This window comes from Pteropus vampyrus, unplaced genomic scaffold (assembly GCF_000151845.1).
Source record: "Pteropus vampyrus isolate Shadow unplaced genomic scaffold, Pvam_2.0 Scaffold256, whole genome shotgun sequence".
Taxonomy (NCBI): domain Eukaryota; kingdom Metazoa; phylum Chordata; class Mammalia; order Chiroptera; family Pteropodidae; genus Pteropus; species Pteropus vampyrus.
Window position 1 is genome coordinate 39,689 of NW_011889037.1, and position 17,658 is coordinate 57,346.

General features: G+C 53.0%; 1 protein-coding gene across 1 annotated transcript in view; it reads left to right on the forward strand.

Moving 5' to 3' along the window:
• LOC105301939 (zinc finger protein 250-like) overlaps positions 1 to 17,658 on the forward strand; it is a 40,283-nt gene that overhangs the window by 160 nt on the left and 22,465 nt on the right. Inside the window, 4 exon segments of the mRNA XM_011374809.2 lie at positions 5,858 to 5,953; positions 6,213 to 6,339; positions 6,507 to 6,620; positions 9,857 to 11,144. Of these exon segments, the coding sequence (XP_011373111.2) occupies positions 5,912 to 5,953; positions 6,213 to 6,339; positions 6,507 to 6,620; positions 9,857 to 11,144 (1,571 nt within the window). The 5' untranslated portion in view covers positions 5,858 to 5,911.

The following is a 17,658-nucleotide window of genomic DNA, read 5'->3' on the forward strand; positions in this document are numbered from 1 at the left end:
GCGGCCTCCAACCGGATCCGGTGCCTCACAGCAGGCACGCACTGGCCCCTACGTTCGCGCCGGTTCCCTCCCAGGAATGCGCAGCAGCCCCCTTCTCGTTTCTGGACCACTGAGTGCCCACCCCAACCGTTTGCCATGCCCCAGCCCCGCCGCGCCCGAACCCACTCCCCAGCCCCTGTCCACGGCGCGCCCTGGCGGGTTCATGGCGGGGAGGACGGGGCGCGATTGCCCGGGAAGGGTGTCGGCCCCGTGCGGGGGGCCCCAAGTACTGACCCAGGGACTGAGAGGGCCTACGCGGACCCGCGGCACCCGAGCGCCTCCGCCTCGCAGGAAACTGCCTTTCTGGTCTCGTGGGGAAAAGTGCTTCTTGCCGAATTTCACACCCTCCTTCCATTTTGCCATAGATGTCGTCTGTCCCCTATTACTTCTAAGAGCCCCTTTTTAATGAACGAGACCAACCTTTTCTAACAGCTTGCAAATATTTCTCTTGTTTATTATTTGCTTTTCAGCATTTTAGTAGAAAATAATATGCAGTGATTTTTTTTTTTGTAAAATACAAGCTCGTCAGAAAAATATGAAAAGTGAAAGTCACCCTCCGCGACAGACTGCCCGTGTGCGTGGAGGACGCTGGCTGGTTTGCTTTGTGTCCTTTCCGGGTCTTAGTGCCTTTCCGTTTTTAACCGAAAAGGGAAGCTCGGGGTGGGGGCGCGGTCGCTCTTCCCGGTGACGCCTGTGAGGTTTCGCTGCCGCATTCTCTCGGCCGTGCGTTCCACCGGCTTTGACACCCAGTCCCTTGTGGGGCGACTCGCCGGTGGAGTGAAGTCGAGGCTGGAGTCTTAGCGTCATTTCCCCGTGTTCTTGCCAGATCAGTGTTTTAATAACCCACCCCGACGTTTGATGAGGTCGAAACTCTTCGTGTGTTTTAGCCTTTGTGTTTTCTTTGTGATCTGCTACTTCTTGTATTCCATATGTGTTGAAAATATTCTCAAATGGTTCTTTGACTCTGGTTATGGTGTTTTGTCCTGGGTTGGGGTTTTAGAAATAGAAGCGTTCAAATTTTTAATGGCCAGATATTTAGTTATGTTTTAAAGGGCTTTCCCCACTCCCAAGATTATTCTTAAAATAAACTCTTGTTTTCTGTGATACTTATAAAATGTTGGACCATCTGGAATTTATTCTGGTGCAGAGTGAAGGGAATCCAGCTTTTTTCCCCCTCTAAATCATGCTGTTTCCAAGACTACTTATTAAATAATTCATCTTTCCATTGCCTTGGAAAACCACCTTTGTCGTGTATTAAATTCTTACATGTCTTTGGGCCCATTTCTGGCGTTTGTGGTGGCTTTGATTTACATAAGACTTTGGTTTTCATGCTGCAGACCTGTGGGTCTCTGCCCCCAGGCTTCCTGCTTTTGGTATTTGGCTTAGAAAGGCCCTTCCTACCTAAATTAATGAAAAATTGTGTGTATTTTTATTCAAGTTCATCTTATGATGTAAGTTAAATTTTAACTCATTCATTAGTTTGTCCGATGGATTCATTAGACTTTCGGTATGTGGTATGAGATGATCTAAGTTTTTGTCCTAGTTTTCATCACTTTGCCTTTACTTTACTTTCTGGGAGATTTGTTGAGCTTTGTGTAAAGGTCTGATTTTATTTCTTCCCAGAACATTTAACCCATTGTCCTAGCACCGTTTGCTGAATCATCTTTTCCCCAGAGATTTGAATCATGGACTTGGCCCTGGCTCTCTGTTCTTGAGCCTGCCTCTGCATCCAGGCCCACCTGCCTCCAGGCCGCGGCTTTGTGGAGACAGAGGGCAGAATTGACATCACATTTCTAAGTTTATTCCAAGTTCGTTTCTTGTCGTCATTTGTGACTAGAATCTTCCCTGTATTTTCTGCTTGGGCGTGGCTGGTATAGGAAAGCTGGCGGTTTGGGTGCGTATTTGTGGCCACTTACTCCGAAAGGTTGCATAATTGTGCTTTCTGGAGATGCTTTCACCTTAGAGGACAGAGCGTTCCAGCAGGAACACCCTGGGGTGCAGATGGCGGGGCTGGAAGGAAGGGAGATCCTGGGAGCCACCCAACCCAGACCAGGGACTCTGAGGGTGTCTGTCACAGCTGTCACCATGGGCGGGGTCTTTGGAAGGACCAACATGCTTGAATTACAACAAGGGTGACAATAAGTTCCTAAAGCTTAGCTTACAGAACAAGTTCATAGTAATAAATTCTTAGTTTAACTCTAAGCGCTTTGCATCTCTGCAGTCCCTTTTTTAGATCTTTTCCTTGCTGGCCGGCCACTCAGTCACCTTTGAGACCCCACTTGGCAGAGCGTCTCATTGAAATGTACTTCCTTCCCATTTTCTCTAGGTGTTTGGGTTATTCTCTTGGTAAATTTCCAAACTATGAAACTCCTGCCTGCATCTGAAGAATGACTGGGATTGATGGGTGGATGGGTGGCTGATGCAGGCACCCAGGGGGTGGGGGGGTGCTGTTGGTGCTTGCCCCAGTGCTGGGGTGTAATGGCTCCTCAAAGTCCTTCCTGACACTCGTGTAGTGATTCCTGCTCTGGGGGACATCTGGACAAGACTCGTCATGCCTACCTGTTCTCCTCTGTCTAAACGTCTGTGTTTTTCCCTGGGAGCACAGCCTGGAGTTGGGCATCAGAATCATGGGGGCAGTGAGTAGGCTGGCTTGTTAAAGCCAGTCTTGGTGCGCAGATGGCTCTGTGCTTTCCTGCGGCGGTTTCTGTGTGAGGCCCGCAGTGCTTTGCATGTTTTTGCATCCGGTAAAAGACTTATTGCAGGAGATCTTATCTACCAAAGTACAAGTAAGAGAAATTTAAAACTAGTCATTACCACTTTTTACATTTGTTTCGTTCATTTTTTTATTGAAATACAGGTGTCTTGGTCTGTTTGGGCTGCTGTAACATAGTGCCACAGATTGGGTGACCACAAAACAGGCATTTACTGCTCCCAGTTCTGGAGCCTGCAAGGCTGCGGTGCCGGCGCAGTCAAGTGTGGGCCCTCCTGGCTGCAGACTTCTCCCTGGGTCCTCATGTCGCAGAAGGAGCAGGGAGCTCTCTGGGGTCTTTCATAAGGGCAGCAGCCCAGCCTCCCAAAGGTCCCTCTTCCTAACGCCATCACATTGGGCATTAGGATTTCACCATATGAATTTGGAGGACACAAACATTCAGAGTGCGGCAAGCAATGTACTTTGTGACATGCTTGTCTTACTTGGCAGTATGTACAGGTGGCCCCTAGGTAGAAACCTCTTGTTTTTAATGCTTTCTAGGACTCACCCATGACAGGCTCTTTCCCTGCTCCGTCTTTGCCCTCTACCTCCATGCCTCACTTGTGTCGACAACCTGGTTTGGGGGTTAATCTAATCGAATGAGACAAAACCACCTAGTCCAGCAGCATCTGCCTGCACCAGGCTGTTCTGAATGTTGTCTCACTAATCATGCCGTCCTCCTGAGTCCTTTGGAGGACACGTGTCTTCTCCTTGTTTTACAAGTGGACACAAAGCGAATGCCTTTGGTGGCCCTGGCGTCATTGTTTAGGAAATGAGAGTATCTTTGATGCGCTCCCTGCATCTGTGCTTTTGGCTTTTGCTTACTTGTCTTGCTGCATGGCACAGCCTGAATCTTTCTCTCGATGGGTGCGTGACCTGTGTGTGGAAGGACAGTGGCGACATTGGTGGCGGCAACATCTTTGAGCCTGAGCCTTCCGGGAGGGCACCCACTGTCCAGGGATGCATCTGACTTGCCCGGTGGCTTCCTGAGAGAGTGGGGTATGAGAAAGTTGGCTTCCCCATCCCTGCCAGTGGTCGGTGTCCACCTGGTACTTGCCGCTGTTCTACAGGATGTAAAGTATGGCCTCATTGCTCTTTTAAGGCCATTCGTGATCCTTGGGCCACTGGCTGCTCTGCTGGGTCAGGAAGGGCCTCAGTGAGAGGGCAGTGAGGCTGAGCATCCACACGGGGCAGGAGCGTCCAGCAGAGGGAGGCCCAGGGAGGGGTTGGAGCCGAGGACGGTCTCTGTGTCCCTGTGTAGGTGGGCGCAGGACCCGGCTGCCAGGAGACCAGGTTCTCTGGGTGCATTTGGAGAGTGGATTAGGCAGAAGAAAGGGCCTCGGAGTCAGGTCTCTGTACAGGTGTGCAGACTCAGCTGGGCGCAGAAATGGGAGCTCAGTGTTAGACGTTACCTGTGTCTGAGATGCTGTAGGAGATGCTGCATTACAGGGAAGGGTTTTGCCAGCTCAAGGGCCCTTGAGCATCCAGGCTGCGGGACGACTGCACCCAGCGCCCGGTCCGTGTGGGACCTGAGGCGGGTAGCAGCTCCAGTGCACAGACAGGGGCAGAGACAGCCAAGACCTCATGGCCACAAGAGCCAGCGCCTCCTGGGTCAGCAGGGCCAGCCGCCAGCACCCACTATGAGGCCCCTTTTTGGTCCCAGCCCAAGTTCAGACTGGCCACAGTGTGGGTGACCGTCCACCGGTGCCAGGCACCCAGGGAGCCAGAGCTGGATCATTCCTGAAGGTCAAGTTCTCATGCAGACAAGGATTGACAGAGACTACTGAGGTCCGAATTTGAGGGGAACTTGATTTTTGGCTGACTTAACCCCCTTGCCAGCTGTAGAGAAGGGCTTGGCCACACGGAGGTCATAGGAAACCCCTCCAGGGCCACTTCATGGTGGGAGGTGGGACAGAGACCTTGTGGGAAGATAGCTGGACAAGGCTGTAGGGAGAATGACTGACCATGGGAGATGGCAGGTCTGGGAGACTCGGGAAAGTGGCAGGTGGGGCAGCAGGTGGAGCACGTGGTGACAACGGCTTCGCCGCCATTGGTTCTGAGACCTGGTGAGGTGGGACCACCCCCATTCTGTCAAGCTCTGGCCTTGCCTGTCCTCCAGCACCGCTGTCCACACGAATTCTAAGACGGTTCTGTTCGCCCCATGGGAAGACCCCGTTCGGTTCCAGTGAGGGCTGCATTGCACGAACACACGTGCACATTTGGGCGTTGCCGGCGAACGGAGGGAAGAGGCGGCGAGGGCCAACCTCTCCTCCCCACTCCCGTCCTGCCCCTGGGCGGCCGCAGTGAGCTCAGTGTGCGTCTAGGTGAACGAATGGGTGCACACATGTGCCCTTTTACAGCGAGAACAGGTTATGGTGCTCCCCGGCTTCCTGCCGCCCACCCTCCCTCTAGGTGGCCCACTGCGCACGACACAGTTGATAGTCGTTTTGGACTGTTTTCCCTAAATGACCTGTCTGCCTGCTGGGCTTCTGTGTCCCGTGGTAGGGTCCCACTTGGCATCCCACATGTGAACCCCATCCCCTCATCGGGACAGCTCCTGGTGCCCCCTTTTACCCAGCAATTTGGTGTCACAGACACCTCAGCTTAACTTGTCCTGATGTGTCCCTAGAGCCCAGCCCCCAATGCATAGTGCCGACAGCCCCATGCATGGGAGCCCCAGGGCCACTGAAGCTCAACCAGCTGGTGTCATGAGAGAGGCATAGTCAGCCAGGTGTGCAGGGCCTGGGGTGGGGTCGCCACAGGAGTGTGGGCCTCAAGCAGAACTGCCCATCTCTAGCCCTCTGCATTGCTGGTGGTCTCTAGGGCAGCCTGGCACCTGTGTGAATGCTCTCTCATGGGCCCTGTGCACAGACCGTGGCCAGGCCCAGTGAGCAGGGCAGATGGCCTGGAAACCCGAGGGTGCACAGGCATCCCCAGGCCTCTCAGATGTGACGTCTTTGCCCACAGACAAAGAGCTCAAGAACCGCATGTTTACGTGGCTCCTGAACTCTGGGGTCAGAGTCCACGAGGGCGGGGCTGGGTCCTCATGTGTGCCCTCCACTTCCTCAGCACCACAGGCTTCTCCGATTTCCAGCTTCCTCAGAGACCCCAGGGAACGAGACAATGGCAGCAGCCAGGCTCCTGCCGCCACCGGCGGGACCCCAGGTGAGCTGCCCCTGAGGCCTGTGTAGCTGCATTCCCTCTTGGTCCTCCCAGGCCCCCGGTAGCAGCCTACTTGAGTGTCAGTGCCTTCCCTGAACTCTGTAGCCCCTTCCTGTCCCCCCATTCAGCTCTCCCTTTGCCCCCTGTGTGTCACGGGGCTCTGCCCCCATCCCAGGGCACGTTCTCACCCCATGTCCCTTGCACCCACTCAGTCTCGGATGTGGAGACGCCATCTGACCTGCAGCTACCCCTGTCGTTCTAGGCCAAGGTGACCTTCGAGGACGTGGCTGTGCTCCTCTCCCAGGAGGAGTGGGACCACCTGTGCCCTGCCCAGCGGGGCCTCTACCGACACGTGATGATGGAGACCTACGGGAACGTGGTTTCGCTGGGTGCGGCCCCACAGCAGCCAGTCTGTGTCTGGGGGCTCGGTCAGGGGCGGGGCCGTGGGGTCTCCAGGTGCTCAGCTCCAGAGGGGGTTGGTCCTGTGTCTCGCCCGTGGGCTGCTCAGGTGGGGTGGGGACGCTCTAGATGAAAGTGCTTCTCTCCCCCTGAGCAGGACTTCCAGGGACCAAGCCCAACGTGATCTCCCAGCTGGAGCGAGGAGAAGAGCCGTGGGTGCTGGATGGGCAGGGAGCTGAGGAGAGCAGAGGCCTGGGTGGTGGCCGTTCAGGTGAGTGAGAGCAGCTGGCCTTCCTCCACTAGGGGCTAGCAGGTCTCAGTGGCTGTGGGTGCTGGCGGGGACAGTGGGAGTGGCTTCCACTTGGGCCTCTCCTAGCAAAGGAGCCAGTGTGGTCAGGCACGGCTGAGCTGGACAGAGGCCCCGTGCAGGAAGCGAGTGGAGAGGTGAGTGGTGAGAGCACCCTGTGGCGATTCTGCCTCTGCCAGGTCCCTGTCCATGGGGGCCGTTCAGATTTGGAGGGTTCTCTGGTTGATTTACAGAAGAACACAGCATCCTAGGTATGAGGGGAAGTTATCCTGACACTGATGGCGAGGGCCGAAAGCATACTGCGTGAGATGAAGAACAGGGCATTGTCCTGGGGTGTTCCATACACTACATAAAGCAAGATAAACAGAAACTAAACTAAAGCTATAAGAATTGGTAAAAAAAGAAAGTGTCGTGTGCAGTTCATATGATTGTCTGCTTGAAGAAGACTGATTAAAATTCGCCAGCTTGGCTGGATACAAAGTAACTTATTTCTATTCGTCAGCAACAGAAGTGTGATCCCCCCTCCTATTTTACTGAGATATAACTAACATACATACAGCACCGTACAAATTTAACGTGTACAACACAGCGACTTGACTGTCATACAGTGTAAAAAGATGACCACGGTAACTTAACACCCACTGTCTCATATAGATACAAAAAAGAGAAAAGGAAAAAAATGTTTTTTAAGGTGATTTTTTAAAAGATAACATTTACAACGGCATCAGAGCGATGAAGGACGCAGTAATCTAACAAAAGATGTGCAAGACCATCCTGGAGAAAATCACAGCAGGGAAGACGACAGCAGGTGCACCACCCTGACGGCACTGTCTGCAGTCACGATGGGCAGAGCGGTCCAGGGGCGGAGGGTGACCTCTGTGTCTCAGGAGGACTTCGGTCAGCCTGTCTTGCAGGATGCGACCCCCTCAGGGTGCATGGAGCTGACGCAGCACTGCCTCTGGCCGAGCAGGCATAGCGCTCTCTGCCTTGTTCCCGGGGACCGTGTGGACGGGGCAATGGGTGTGGCAGATAGCCCACCTCTGAACTGCCCTGCAAAATCAGGTATCTTCAGAGGAATTCAGTTTTCCAGTGACTAAAAACAGACACAGCATTATGTTGTGGCAGTCCTGCACACAACTTTAAACCGTTTGCCGGCTGCAGCCACAGTGGGCAGGAAAACACGGAGCCACCACCAAACAGGACCTGGCCTCCTTGGTGCTGGCTGTGGTCTTACCTGATGACAGTCTTGGACAAGTGCCCTTCAGATTAGGTGCCGGAGAGATCGTCAGGTTGTCCGAGAGCGTGGAGGTTGGAGATGAGAGGTTTGTGCACAGCAGTGCCCTCTGGTGCCTCTGATGAGCAGGTGGTGCTAGGGAGAGGAGAGTGAGCAGTGGGCAACAGCAAGCTGTCACGTGGTGGTTTGGCCGCGGGAACAAGGGCTTTGGACGCTAGGGCAGGTAGAGAAGGGAAGAGTTCAGGAGAGATGCAGACCCCACGCCACCAGCCGCAGGAGGAGAGAAGAGCAAGTTCTATTGGGCTCAGGACCTAAGCGTGCTGGTGGGCCGTCCAGACGGAGACCCAGTAGCGGGTGGAAAGCTACCTGGTCCCTGGAGAGCTGTGGGGCAGGGAGGCCATGAGGGCAGCTGTAGCTCAGGGTGGGGTTGGGAGCCGCTTTGGCCTGGGGAGCCCTCTGCCTTACCCTTGCCTCTTCCTGGATGACCCTGTGCTGAGGCTTTGCTGCTGCCTACCTCCTTCCAAGGTAGCTATTCCCAGAGACACCGCAGGTCAAATCAAGCACATGTCAAGTCCCTCTCAGAAGGTCCCCCGGCTTTGTGGGGGGAATGCTTGGCTTCTGAGTCGGTTATTCTTCAAGGGTCCTTGAAAGGGGCCCGTTACATAGTTTCCGTCTTACCAAACCAAGTTCTTAACCAATTAAAAGGTTGAGCTTATGTCTCAATAATGGTGGTACCACATACACAAATCTTTTTAAAGGTGGGCAGGTGGTACTTGAAGATACTCTTATTACGGACAAAGCAGAGGGAAAGAAGCACACCACTCAGTGTGCTTCTTAACAGCCCCGGAGAGACACTTTCCACCAGGCTCAGGCAGGGAGGGGCTTGCATGCTGGGACATCCTGTGGGTCTCTGCACGTGAACGGCGGAATGCAGGCTCCCAGGGCTGCCAGGGTTTTTCCCAAACAAACCAGTCCTAAGTGATGCCGCTGCCGCTGGAGGGGGGAGGGGAGAGGGAAGGAGGAGATGTCCGCACATGCGCGCCCAGTACCACCCAAGCACGGACTCTCTGGGTTTGTAAAGCTGAGCCTCCTGAGGGCTTCTGGCCCAGCATCTGTCACAAGCCCCTTGTGTCCTTGTTTGACGAGACAGTGAGCACTCAGTCCTTTGTACCTTCCGCTTGCCAGCAGAGGCTTCTGCGAAGATGAGCTGGTGGCAGCGTGGCGGGTGGGGCTGGCACCCAAGGTGCAGGACCGAGTGGGTGCCCGGGAGAAGTGATGGCGCCTGGCGGCCAGGCCTCGCCACATCTCGCCATCCTGCGGAGTTGGTTTCCTGCTTCCTGCTGCTCCGCTGTGGGTCCGAGCACAGCCCGCCCTTAGAACGTGCTTGTTCCTTCAGGGAGTCTTGGTCTGCGAGTGGCTTCTTGTCATCTCAGTGGCCCGGTGTCTGAGATTTAAACTCATCCTCAGCACCCACTGCACTCCCACACTCAGCGTCAGCCCAGAGCCCCCAACCTGATCGTAGAAACATACACCATGGCCTCCTATGTCCCCCACCGCTGCCCACGTGTCCTGTCTTGCCCCAAGGGCATTCTGCACAAATGGGTCACAGCCCCGCACCAGGCTTCGCTGCTGTGTGTTGCTGTCCGGGGGACAGGGCACCCCGCAACCGTCAGCCCTGCCTTTATTCCTGCTGCGGATGGCCTCCGGAAGCCCGTGCACACGACTCCAGCGAGGGCAGGGCTCAGGTGAACTTGCGTCGTCCCTGCTGCCGTTTGTCATGTGTGACCTTGCATGGGACACAGGTCTCATGTGATGCTGCCGGTTTTTGTGCCCCTCCGGCTCACGTGGCCATGTGCGCCAGCCCTGCTGGCCACTCCACCAGCCCAGCCACCTTCGGGGCTGCTCGCCCTGTGGTCTGGAGCAGGTCGACATTTGCGTTGTTTTTACTCTGGATTTGTTGTTTCAGAATATGAGGACCAGGGAGGAAACCGAGATAGAGATTTGAGTGTGAAGCCGTTCATTTCTGAGGACCTGTCAGTGATCCTGGGGACCGCACCCCCGGGGAGCTGTGACCCGCAGGCCGGCCCTGTTGCCATCCCTGGGGGTCAGGACCTGCAACCCAAGGGCCCTGTGACGGGGCATGCGGCCGTCCCCAGCGGGGACAGGCCATTTAAGTGCGTCGAGTGCGGGAAGGCCTTTGGCCGCAGCTCGCATCTGCTGCAGCACCAGCGGACGCACACGGGCGAGAAGCCGTACGTGTGCGGTGAGTGCGGCAAGGCCTTCAGCCAGAGCTCGGTGCTCAGCAAGCACCGGCGCATCCACACGGGCGAGAAGCCGTACGCGTGCGCCGACTGCGGCAAGGCCTTCCGCGTGAGCTCCGACCTGGCCCAGCACCACAAGATCCACACCGGCGAGAAGCCGCACGCGTGCCCGGAGTGCCGCAAGGCCTTCACGCAGCTGTCGCACCTCATCCAGCACCAGCGCATCCACACGGGGGAGCGGCCCTACGTGTGCGCCCTGTGCGGCAAGGCCTTCAACCACAGCACGGTGCTGCGCAGCCACCAGCGCGTGCACACCGGCGAGAAGCCGCACGCGTGCGCGCAGTGCGGGCGCGCCTTCAGCGTGAAGAGGACGCTGCTGCAGCACCAGCGCGTGCACACGGGCGAGAAGCCGTACGCCTGCAGCCAGTGCGGCCGCACCTTCAGCGACCGCTCGGTGCTCATCCAGCACCACAACGTGCACACGGGCGAGAAGCCCTACGAGTGCGGCGTGTGCGGCAAGGCCTTCAGCCACCGCTCCACGCTCATGAACCACGAGCGCATCCACAGCGAGGAGAAGCCCTACGGCTGCTACGCGTGCGGCAAGGCCTTCGTGCAGCACTCGCACCTCATCCAGCACCAGCGCGTGCACACGGGCGAGAAGCCCTTCGTGTGCGGCGAGTGCGGCCACGCCTTCAGCGCCCGCCGCTCCCTGGTGCAGCACGAGCGGATCCACACGGGCGAGCGGCCCTTCCGGTGCGCGCAGTGCGGCAAGGCCTTCAGCCTGAAGGCCACCCTGATCGTGCACCTGCGGACGCACACGGGCGAGCGGCCCTACGAGTGCGGCCGCTGCGGGAAGGCCTTCAGCCAGTACTCGGTGCTCATCCAGCACCAGCGCATCCACACGGGCGAGCGGCCCTACGAATGCGCCGAGTGCGGCCGCGCCTTCAACCAGCACGGGCACCTCATCCAGCACCAGAAGGTGCACGGGAAGCTGTGACCTCGGCTGCCGCCGGGCACGCACAGGTCTGGGCCCGTTATTCCAGCGGAAAACGCCCTACTGGAGAGTCCTCACACAACTGCTGTGAATTTGGGTGAAGACAGCCGTCATGCATTCTTTAACGTCGTACAGTTCATTATATGAAGTGAGAAATGGAAGGAAGTTAAGGCATACGGATTACTGTCACAATAAAACTTCCTTACGTTCCAAACAAAGGTTTTTCTTAGAACATCCCGTGCCTTTCCTAATAATTGCACATACAAGTAGAATGCTGGGCTGTTTTCAGTATTCTGTTAAAACACTGAAGTGCTGTGTGGACAAAATGCTACTAAAAAGATTGTCATCAAGTAGCGTCATGTAATTCGGCGGGAGGCCCCGAATATTGTGGAAACACCAGTTTTGTATGAAAAAAAAAGGCTGAAGATTAGTGCGAAGTGCATTAGTTCCCCTCAAGATCAGAAGCAGTGCCTGACTTCTTAGCAAAAATTCAACTCAAAAAATGGGTCTTTTCCTCACAGCCTATGCACCCTGTACCCCAGAAATAAGTCCTGGGTTGTCCGGGCCTCTGGGCCCTGTCTGGGGTGGGGGAGCGGAGAAGAGCACCACACCCAGGCCCAGACTTCAGCTAGCTGCTGCACCAGGTGGCGTTTCAAAAAATTACTGAAAAGACCTCTGATGCATATTTTTAAAACAAACTTCTCATATTCAAATAGCTTTTTTTTCTCAGATATTTCTATTCCTAACTTTTAAAGGTTTGGTTTTGTTTCATTTTTTTTTTATTCCCAGTTCCAAGAGAGTCTGTTATCCATTGTCATATACTGTGATAAATCTGACTTATTAGTAATTTGTTTTTTTTTTTCGAACATATCAGCTTCTCAGAAAAAATTAAGCACTGAGGTGCTGACCCTCAAGTCACAGCAGTACACTGTGATGCAGATAAAAGCATGTTTTCCCCTCTGTGCAGACACTGGTGAGGAGCTGGTCACTGGTGTGTTCTCATAAATTCACACCAAGGGATGCCACCAACCCTCACCAACTGAGTCCACAGATAGCGTGACGTGGTGGCTGCCGCCCAAAGCCCACCACCTCTCAGGGCACAGTTCTTACTCGTGAAAGTGACAGAGAAAGAAAGCAAGCCATGTTCCCATCAGGATGAGAATAAGGGTTCGATTAAATTGTAGCGTTACGTGTCCAGAATGTCACTGCCTTTTTTTGCTGTTGGCTGCCACTGGCCCATAGGTGAACATCAGGCTCAGTGTCCATGGAGCTTGGCGGGGAGCACCCCCCGCCCCCAGGTCAGGCATTTTTGTCATCTTTCCAAGGAGCAGGAGGCAGCCCAGGACCCGCTGGGGCGCATGCACGTCTGCCGTGGGAAGTAGCGTCAGAGGCCAAGATTCCCTTTCAGGACCCTCGCCCTTGTAACAGCTTCCTCAGCCATCACCTCTCGAGTCTGGCTCGTCAACAGCATTCACGCTTTGGAATTTCTAATTTTATTTTGAAGTCTTTACATTTTATGTATTTAAATCTTTCCCTTAACTGTATTTCTCCTGACAGCTGGCAAGAACTTGACAGTTCTCTTCAAATTTTCTATTTGGAAAACACTTTAGTCCACCTGAAATTTATTTCTCTCTGTAACTATAATCTGACCTCCTCCAATAAAAAAGCAATGACTTGGAAAGTCTGGAGTAAAGGAAACACAATACTTGGACGTAAGGATCTACAAACCAGTGCAGTTGTTCGACCAGGAAAGCCTGAGAAAGGCCCAGGTGAGCCAGTTCCAGGCAAAAGAGGACACGTGTCCCTCCTGGTCTTGGAGGAAAGGATTTTCTGCATCATGCAGGGCTCTCAATCAATGGGGAAAGGGGGGTTTTCATGCTTGGCTGATGATGTCACTGACACGCCCAACTCATCAGGTGTGGGGACACGACAGCAGGGCCCACCTCTAGGGGAAGGTGACTGCACAGCAGGACTCAGCCTGGCAGGTGCCAGACAGTGTGAGGCAGCCCTGAGGGAAGCTGAGGAAGGGAGCCCAGGCCGCCCAAGGCGACTCTGTGCATGGGGCCTGGTGGTCAAGGCCCAGGAGGAGCTTCACCAGGAGCTGATCTTGCCCCAGGGCAGAGGAGACTGTGGGGATGGCAGTGGGAGTGGCACTGGCAGTCTCTGCTGTGGCCTGCCAAGGAGAGTGGGAAATACTTGGTTTCATGAGTAAAAGTTCCTGAGCTGAAAAAGGCAGGTGAGGTGGTGTAGAGTGTCAGGTCCCCAAGACTGGCCCTCACTTCTAACACCAGTCTCAAGAGTAGAGGACATCAAGATCAGCCTAAAAGTCAGTCATTCGTTGCAAGGACTCAGAACTAATAGGCTTTCAAGAATTTTACACCCCTACCCCGACAAACACACCCTTGATCAGAAAACATGACCTGGCATCTATACCTTGAATGGAAAGCCCACGTAAGCTTGAAAGCTGAGACACATGGTTACTGTGTATTACAAGCAGCAGACACATTAAGTCACTGGCCAAGGCATTGCAGAAGCAGAATCCAGGACAAGTACCATCACACAGCTTCTGCCGTTCTCTCCCTGAGAGTCACAGACAGCTCCTCACTCCTGGCACTGACCTGTGACAATGTGCACAGGGTAGTGCCAACAAGGGAAGATCACCCGAGCCTTGGCATCCAGAGTTCACTGGCTTGGTGCCATCAACATAGCTGACGGCATGCGTGACTGACTTGTGTCCAGCCCCTCCAGAGGTCAAGCTGATGCCACATGGCCCAGAGCACCCACCATAAGTCATGCGGTCAGTGTGGACCATCAGGGGTGGCCAACAAGCACACTGTCATCAGGCAAAAGCTGCCTTTCCTGAGGTCAGGCTAGCCCTGCACAGGAGGTTAAGAGTGCCATAACTGAGGACAACAGAGACTAAGTAGTTCTGCTCCTACATACCTGCAATCAGCAACCAAAAACACATTTATGACGGATAAATATGAACACGTGGCACCTAAGAAGTCTAACCAAAAATATGTAAGTTCTTTATGGACAAAATGATAAAACTTTATTGAAGGACTTTATTAAACAGATCTATAAAGAAACGGACACTGTTCATAAATGGGATATCATAAAAATGTCGATTCTCTCCAAATGAATCTACTAATTCTGAGCAAAATTGCAACAGGACGATTCAAGACATCTGACCAAAACGACCCTAAATACCACAAGAAGAATGATTCAAGATTAACCAAGGCAACGCCAGAACAAGTGAGTTAGGCAGAGGCACGCCTACCAGACAACGAGACGTGCTGTGGTCTGAGCACAGGAGAGATGACGAAGGAGTAGCGTGCAGCGCACTCGCTAGTGACAGGCCTGCGATGGCAGCAGCAGCGCACTGCTCACTCCGCGGTGCTGGCACAGCTCATTTTCCAAAGGGAGGTCTAAGCAGATCCCCGTCTGCCCTGGCGCACAAAACCTTTCAGGGGCCTTAAGGACCTAAATGTGTTTGAAAAATGTTTATAGCTGTTATAAGAAAATAATATGCAAAAAGCACAGTCCATAAAGGAAAACTTGTCTAACATTACTCCATCGAAAAAACTTCTGTACAAGGTACCACAGAATTAAAAGATAAGCTCCAAAGTGCAAGAGGACACATTTGCAAACATATATAACAAAAGATAAATATACAGAATATATTTTTAAATACCGAAAAAAAAGACCAATTAAAAAAGTGAGCACAGGCCGTGACCTGGTACACAAATCAAAATGTCCAATAAACATCTGAAAAGATTTTCAATGTCTAAGAAATTGAGAAATGTAAAGTAAAACAAGACTTCTCTCCCTCATAGATTAGGGGAAATATAAAATGCTACACAATATCAAAAGCAAAAAACGAGGAAATAGAGCGTAAACCGTAAAGCAGTACAGTCACTCTGGTAGACCTGAGACCTGCAAACTCCCAGTCAGGAACCCTAATTCCAGATGTGTGCCCTATAGAAACTTGCTAATCACACAAGATGACACACAGAACGTTTCCGCATGCCCGTGTGCAAGAATAAAATGGAAACAATCTCAATACCCATTATCAAGGAACAGGTAAGGCCACATGGTTGAAAGGAAGGAACCACATCAATGTCTGCAGACAGAGCACAAAGCTGTAAGGCTGCATAAAAATGTTAGGTTTCAACAGTATGGTATGTATGTAGATTTTTTGTTTTTGTTTTCAGGAGAGGCAACCCTTGGTTGACCTCACAGATTGCAAGGACCTTGTCTGCTTACAATCCCTTGTTTTTTACACCTACACCACCTGGTCTTCCGAGGTGGTCTCCCATCCAAGTACTAACCAGGCCCAACCCTGCTCAGCTTCCGAAATCAGACGATATCTGACTTGTTCAAGATAGCATGGCTGTGGACTGAGTGTGTAGAGGTGTAGGAAAACATGCTGACAGCCAAATAATCAATAGAGTGAAAAGGTACCTAAGGAGCAGGAGAAACATCTGCAAACCATACATCCGATAAGGGGTTAAGATCCAAAATATAGAAGGACCTCACACAACTCAATAGCAACAAACAAAACAAATAACCTGATTTAAAAATGGGCAAAGGACCTAGATAGACAGTTATTCAAAAAAGACATACAAATAACCAACAGACTTATGAAAAGATGCTCAATGTCACTGATCCTCAGGTCAATGTAAGTCAAAAACGTGGTGAGGTATCACCCCATACCTGTCAGAATGCCTGTCATCAAAAAGACAAGAGAAAAGAAGTGTTGGTGAGGATGTGGACAAAAGAGGACCCTCATGCACAGTTGCTGGGACTGTTAACTGGTGCAGCCACTATGGATAACAGTATGGAGGGTCCTCAAAAAATTAAAAATAGAGCTGCCATATGACCCAGCAATCCCACTTCTGGGTTTCTATCCAAGGAAATGAAACCTGGAGCTCAAAGAGATATTACACCCCCATGTGCACTGCAGCTTATTCACAATGCCTAAGACACAGAAACAGTCTAAGTGTTCATTGACAGGTGAATGGATAAAGACGATGTGGCATACATTACTCAGTCATAAAAAAGAAGGAAATCCTGCCATTTGAAACAACATGAATGAACCTGGGGATTATTATCCAAAGTGAAATAAGCCACACAGAAAAAGGTAAACACTACATGATCTCACCTATATGTGGAATCTAAAAAGGTCCAAATCACAGAAGCAGCGTGGAATAGTGGTTTCAGAGGTTGCCGGGTGGGGGAGACTTGGAATTGAGAGAAAATGGGGTGGTGCCTGTCAGAGCAAACATTCCTTTCTGGGAGTTAAGGGTTGGAGATCTAACACACAGCACAGTGACTATGGTCAGCAATATTGTGTGCTTAAAAATTTATTGAGATCTGAAGTGTCCTCACCACAGAGAGGAAAAAGACACAGAAAAGAGTGCCTCTGCGAGGTGATGGACATGTCAATTAGGTGAAATGTGATTTCACAATGTATACCTCTATCAAACATTAGGCTGTATGCTTTACATCTGTACAACTTCGTCAGTTGTACCTCAAATGGGTTGCCTAAAAAAGACAGTGGGACTGGGTCCCTGGGTCTGAGTAATTGCACCTTAATAGTTTTCTTAAATTAAAAAAAAGGACGAAATGATTAACACATGTGGCAAACAGGGAACCGGCAACCCGTCATAGGTGTTTGCTAATCCGCTCTTTATATTTTATTTTTAAACTTCCTCAAAATAGTTAAAAATAAGTGTGTATATGTATATTAAAAGCACAAAACCAGGAAGCAAACGAAAAGGTTTCAGAACTCGAATAAAGGCCTCTAAGAAGAGAAACAAAAATCTGGCTGCCAGGAGAAAGGCCTTGGAACCCAGAGGCGACACAGCGTGGGCAGAAGGGCGGCCACCCCAGGGGGCCGACGGGGCCGGTCAGCGTGGCCGTGCAGACGCCGCGTGCGACGCCGACTGCCCGGCGCCGGAGCCCAGCGTGGAAGGGGCTCGGCGGGAAAACCGGGCGGCGGTGGGGGGAGCCGGTAGGGGGCACGGCGTCCGCCGGGGAGACGGGGTGGGAGGCGCCCTGGGTCGCGAGCGGACCGGGGCCCCGAGTGTCACGGCGGTCCGTAGGGCGCGACTCCCGCCGAGCGCCCGGGAGGCCCCGCCCACCCGGCCCGCACTCACCTCGGGGCCGCGGAGCGGCGACCGCTCGCCTGGCCCCTCATGCCCCACCGGCACGGCCAATCGAAACCCAACCGGAAGTGACGCAAGCCGCGCCTCCTCCTCGCGTTCGGGAGTAGGCGCGTTCGGGCGGCCACGCCTGGGTGGTCGCGCCGCGCCGGAAACCGTTTAAGTGGGTGCAGCAGATCGGGAACGCTGCCACTAGGTGGCGGTCTGGAACCGTAACCCTGAGGCTTCAGAACCGAAGGAAGGGTGAGCCTTTGGAGAACAGTTTAGACGGCTAACAAGAGATACAGAAATTTTCGGTGATTCTGCCTAGTGAGCTGTTGAAGGTACTGCAGCCAACAAAGGATCC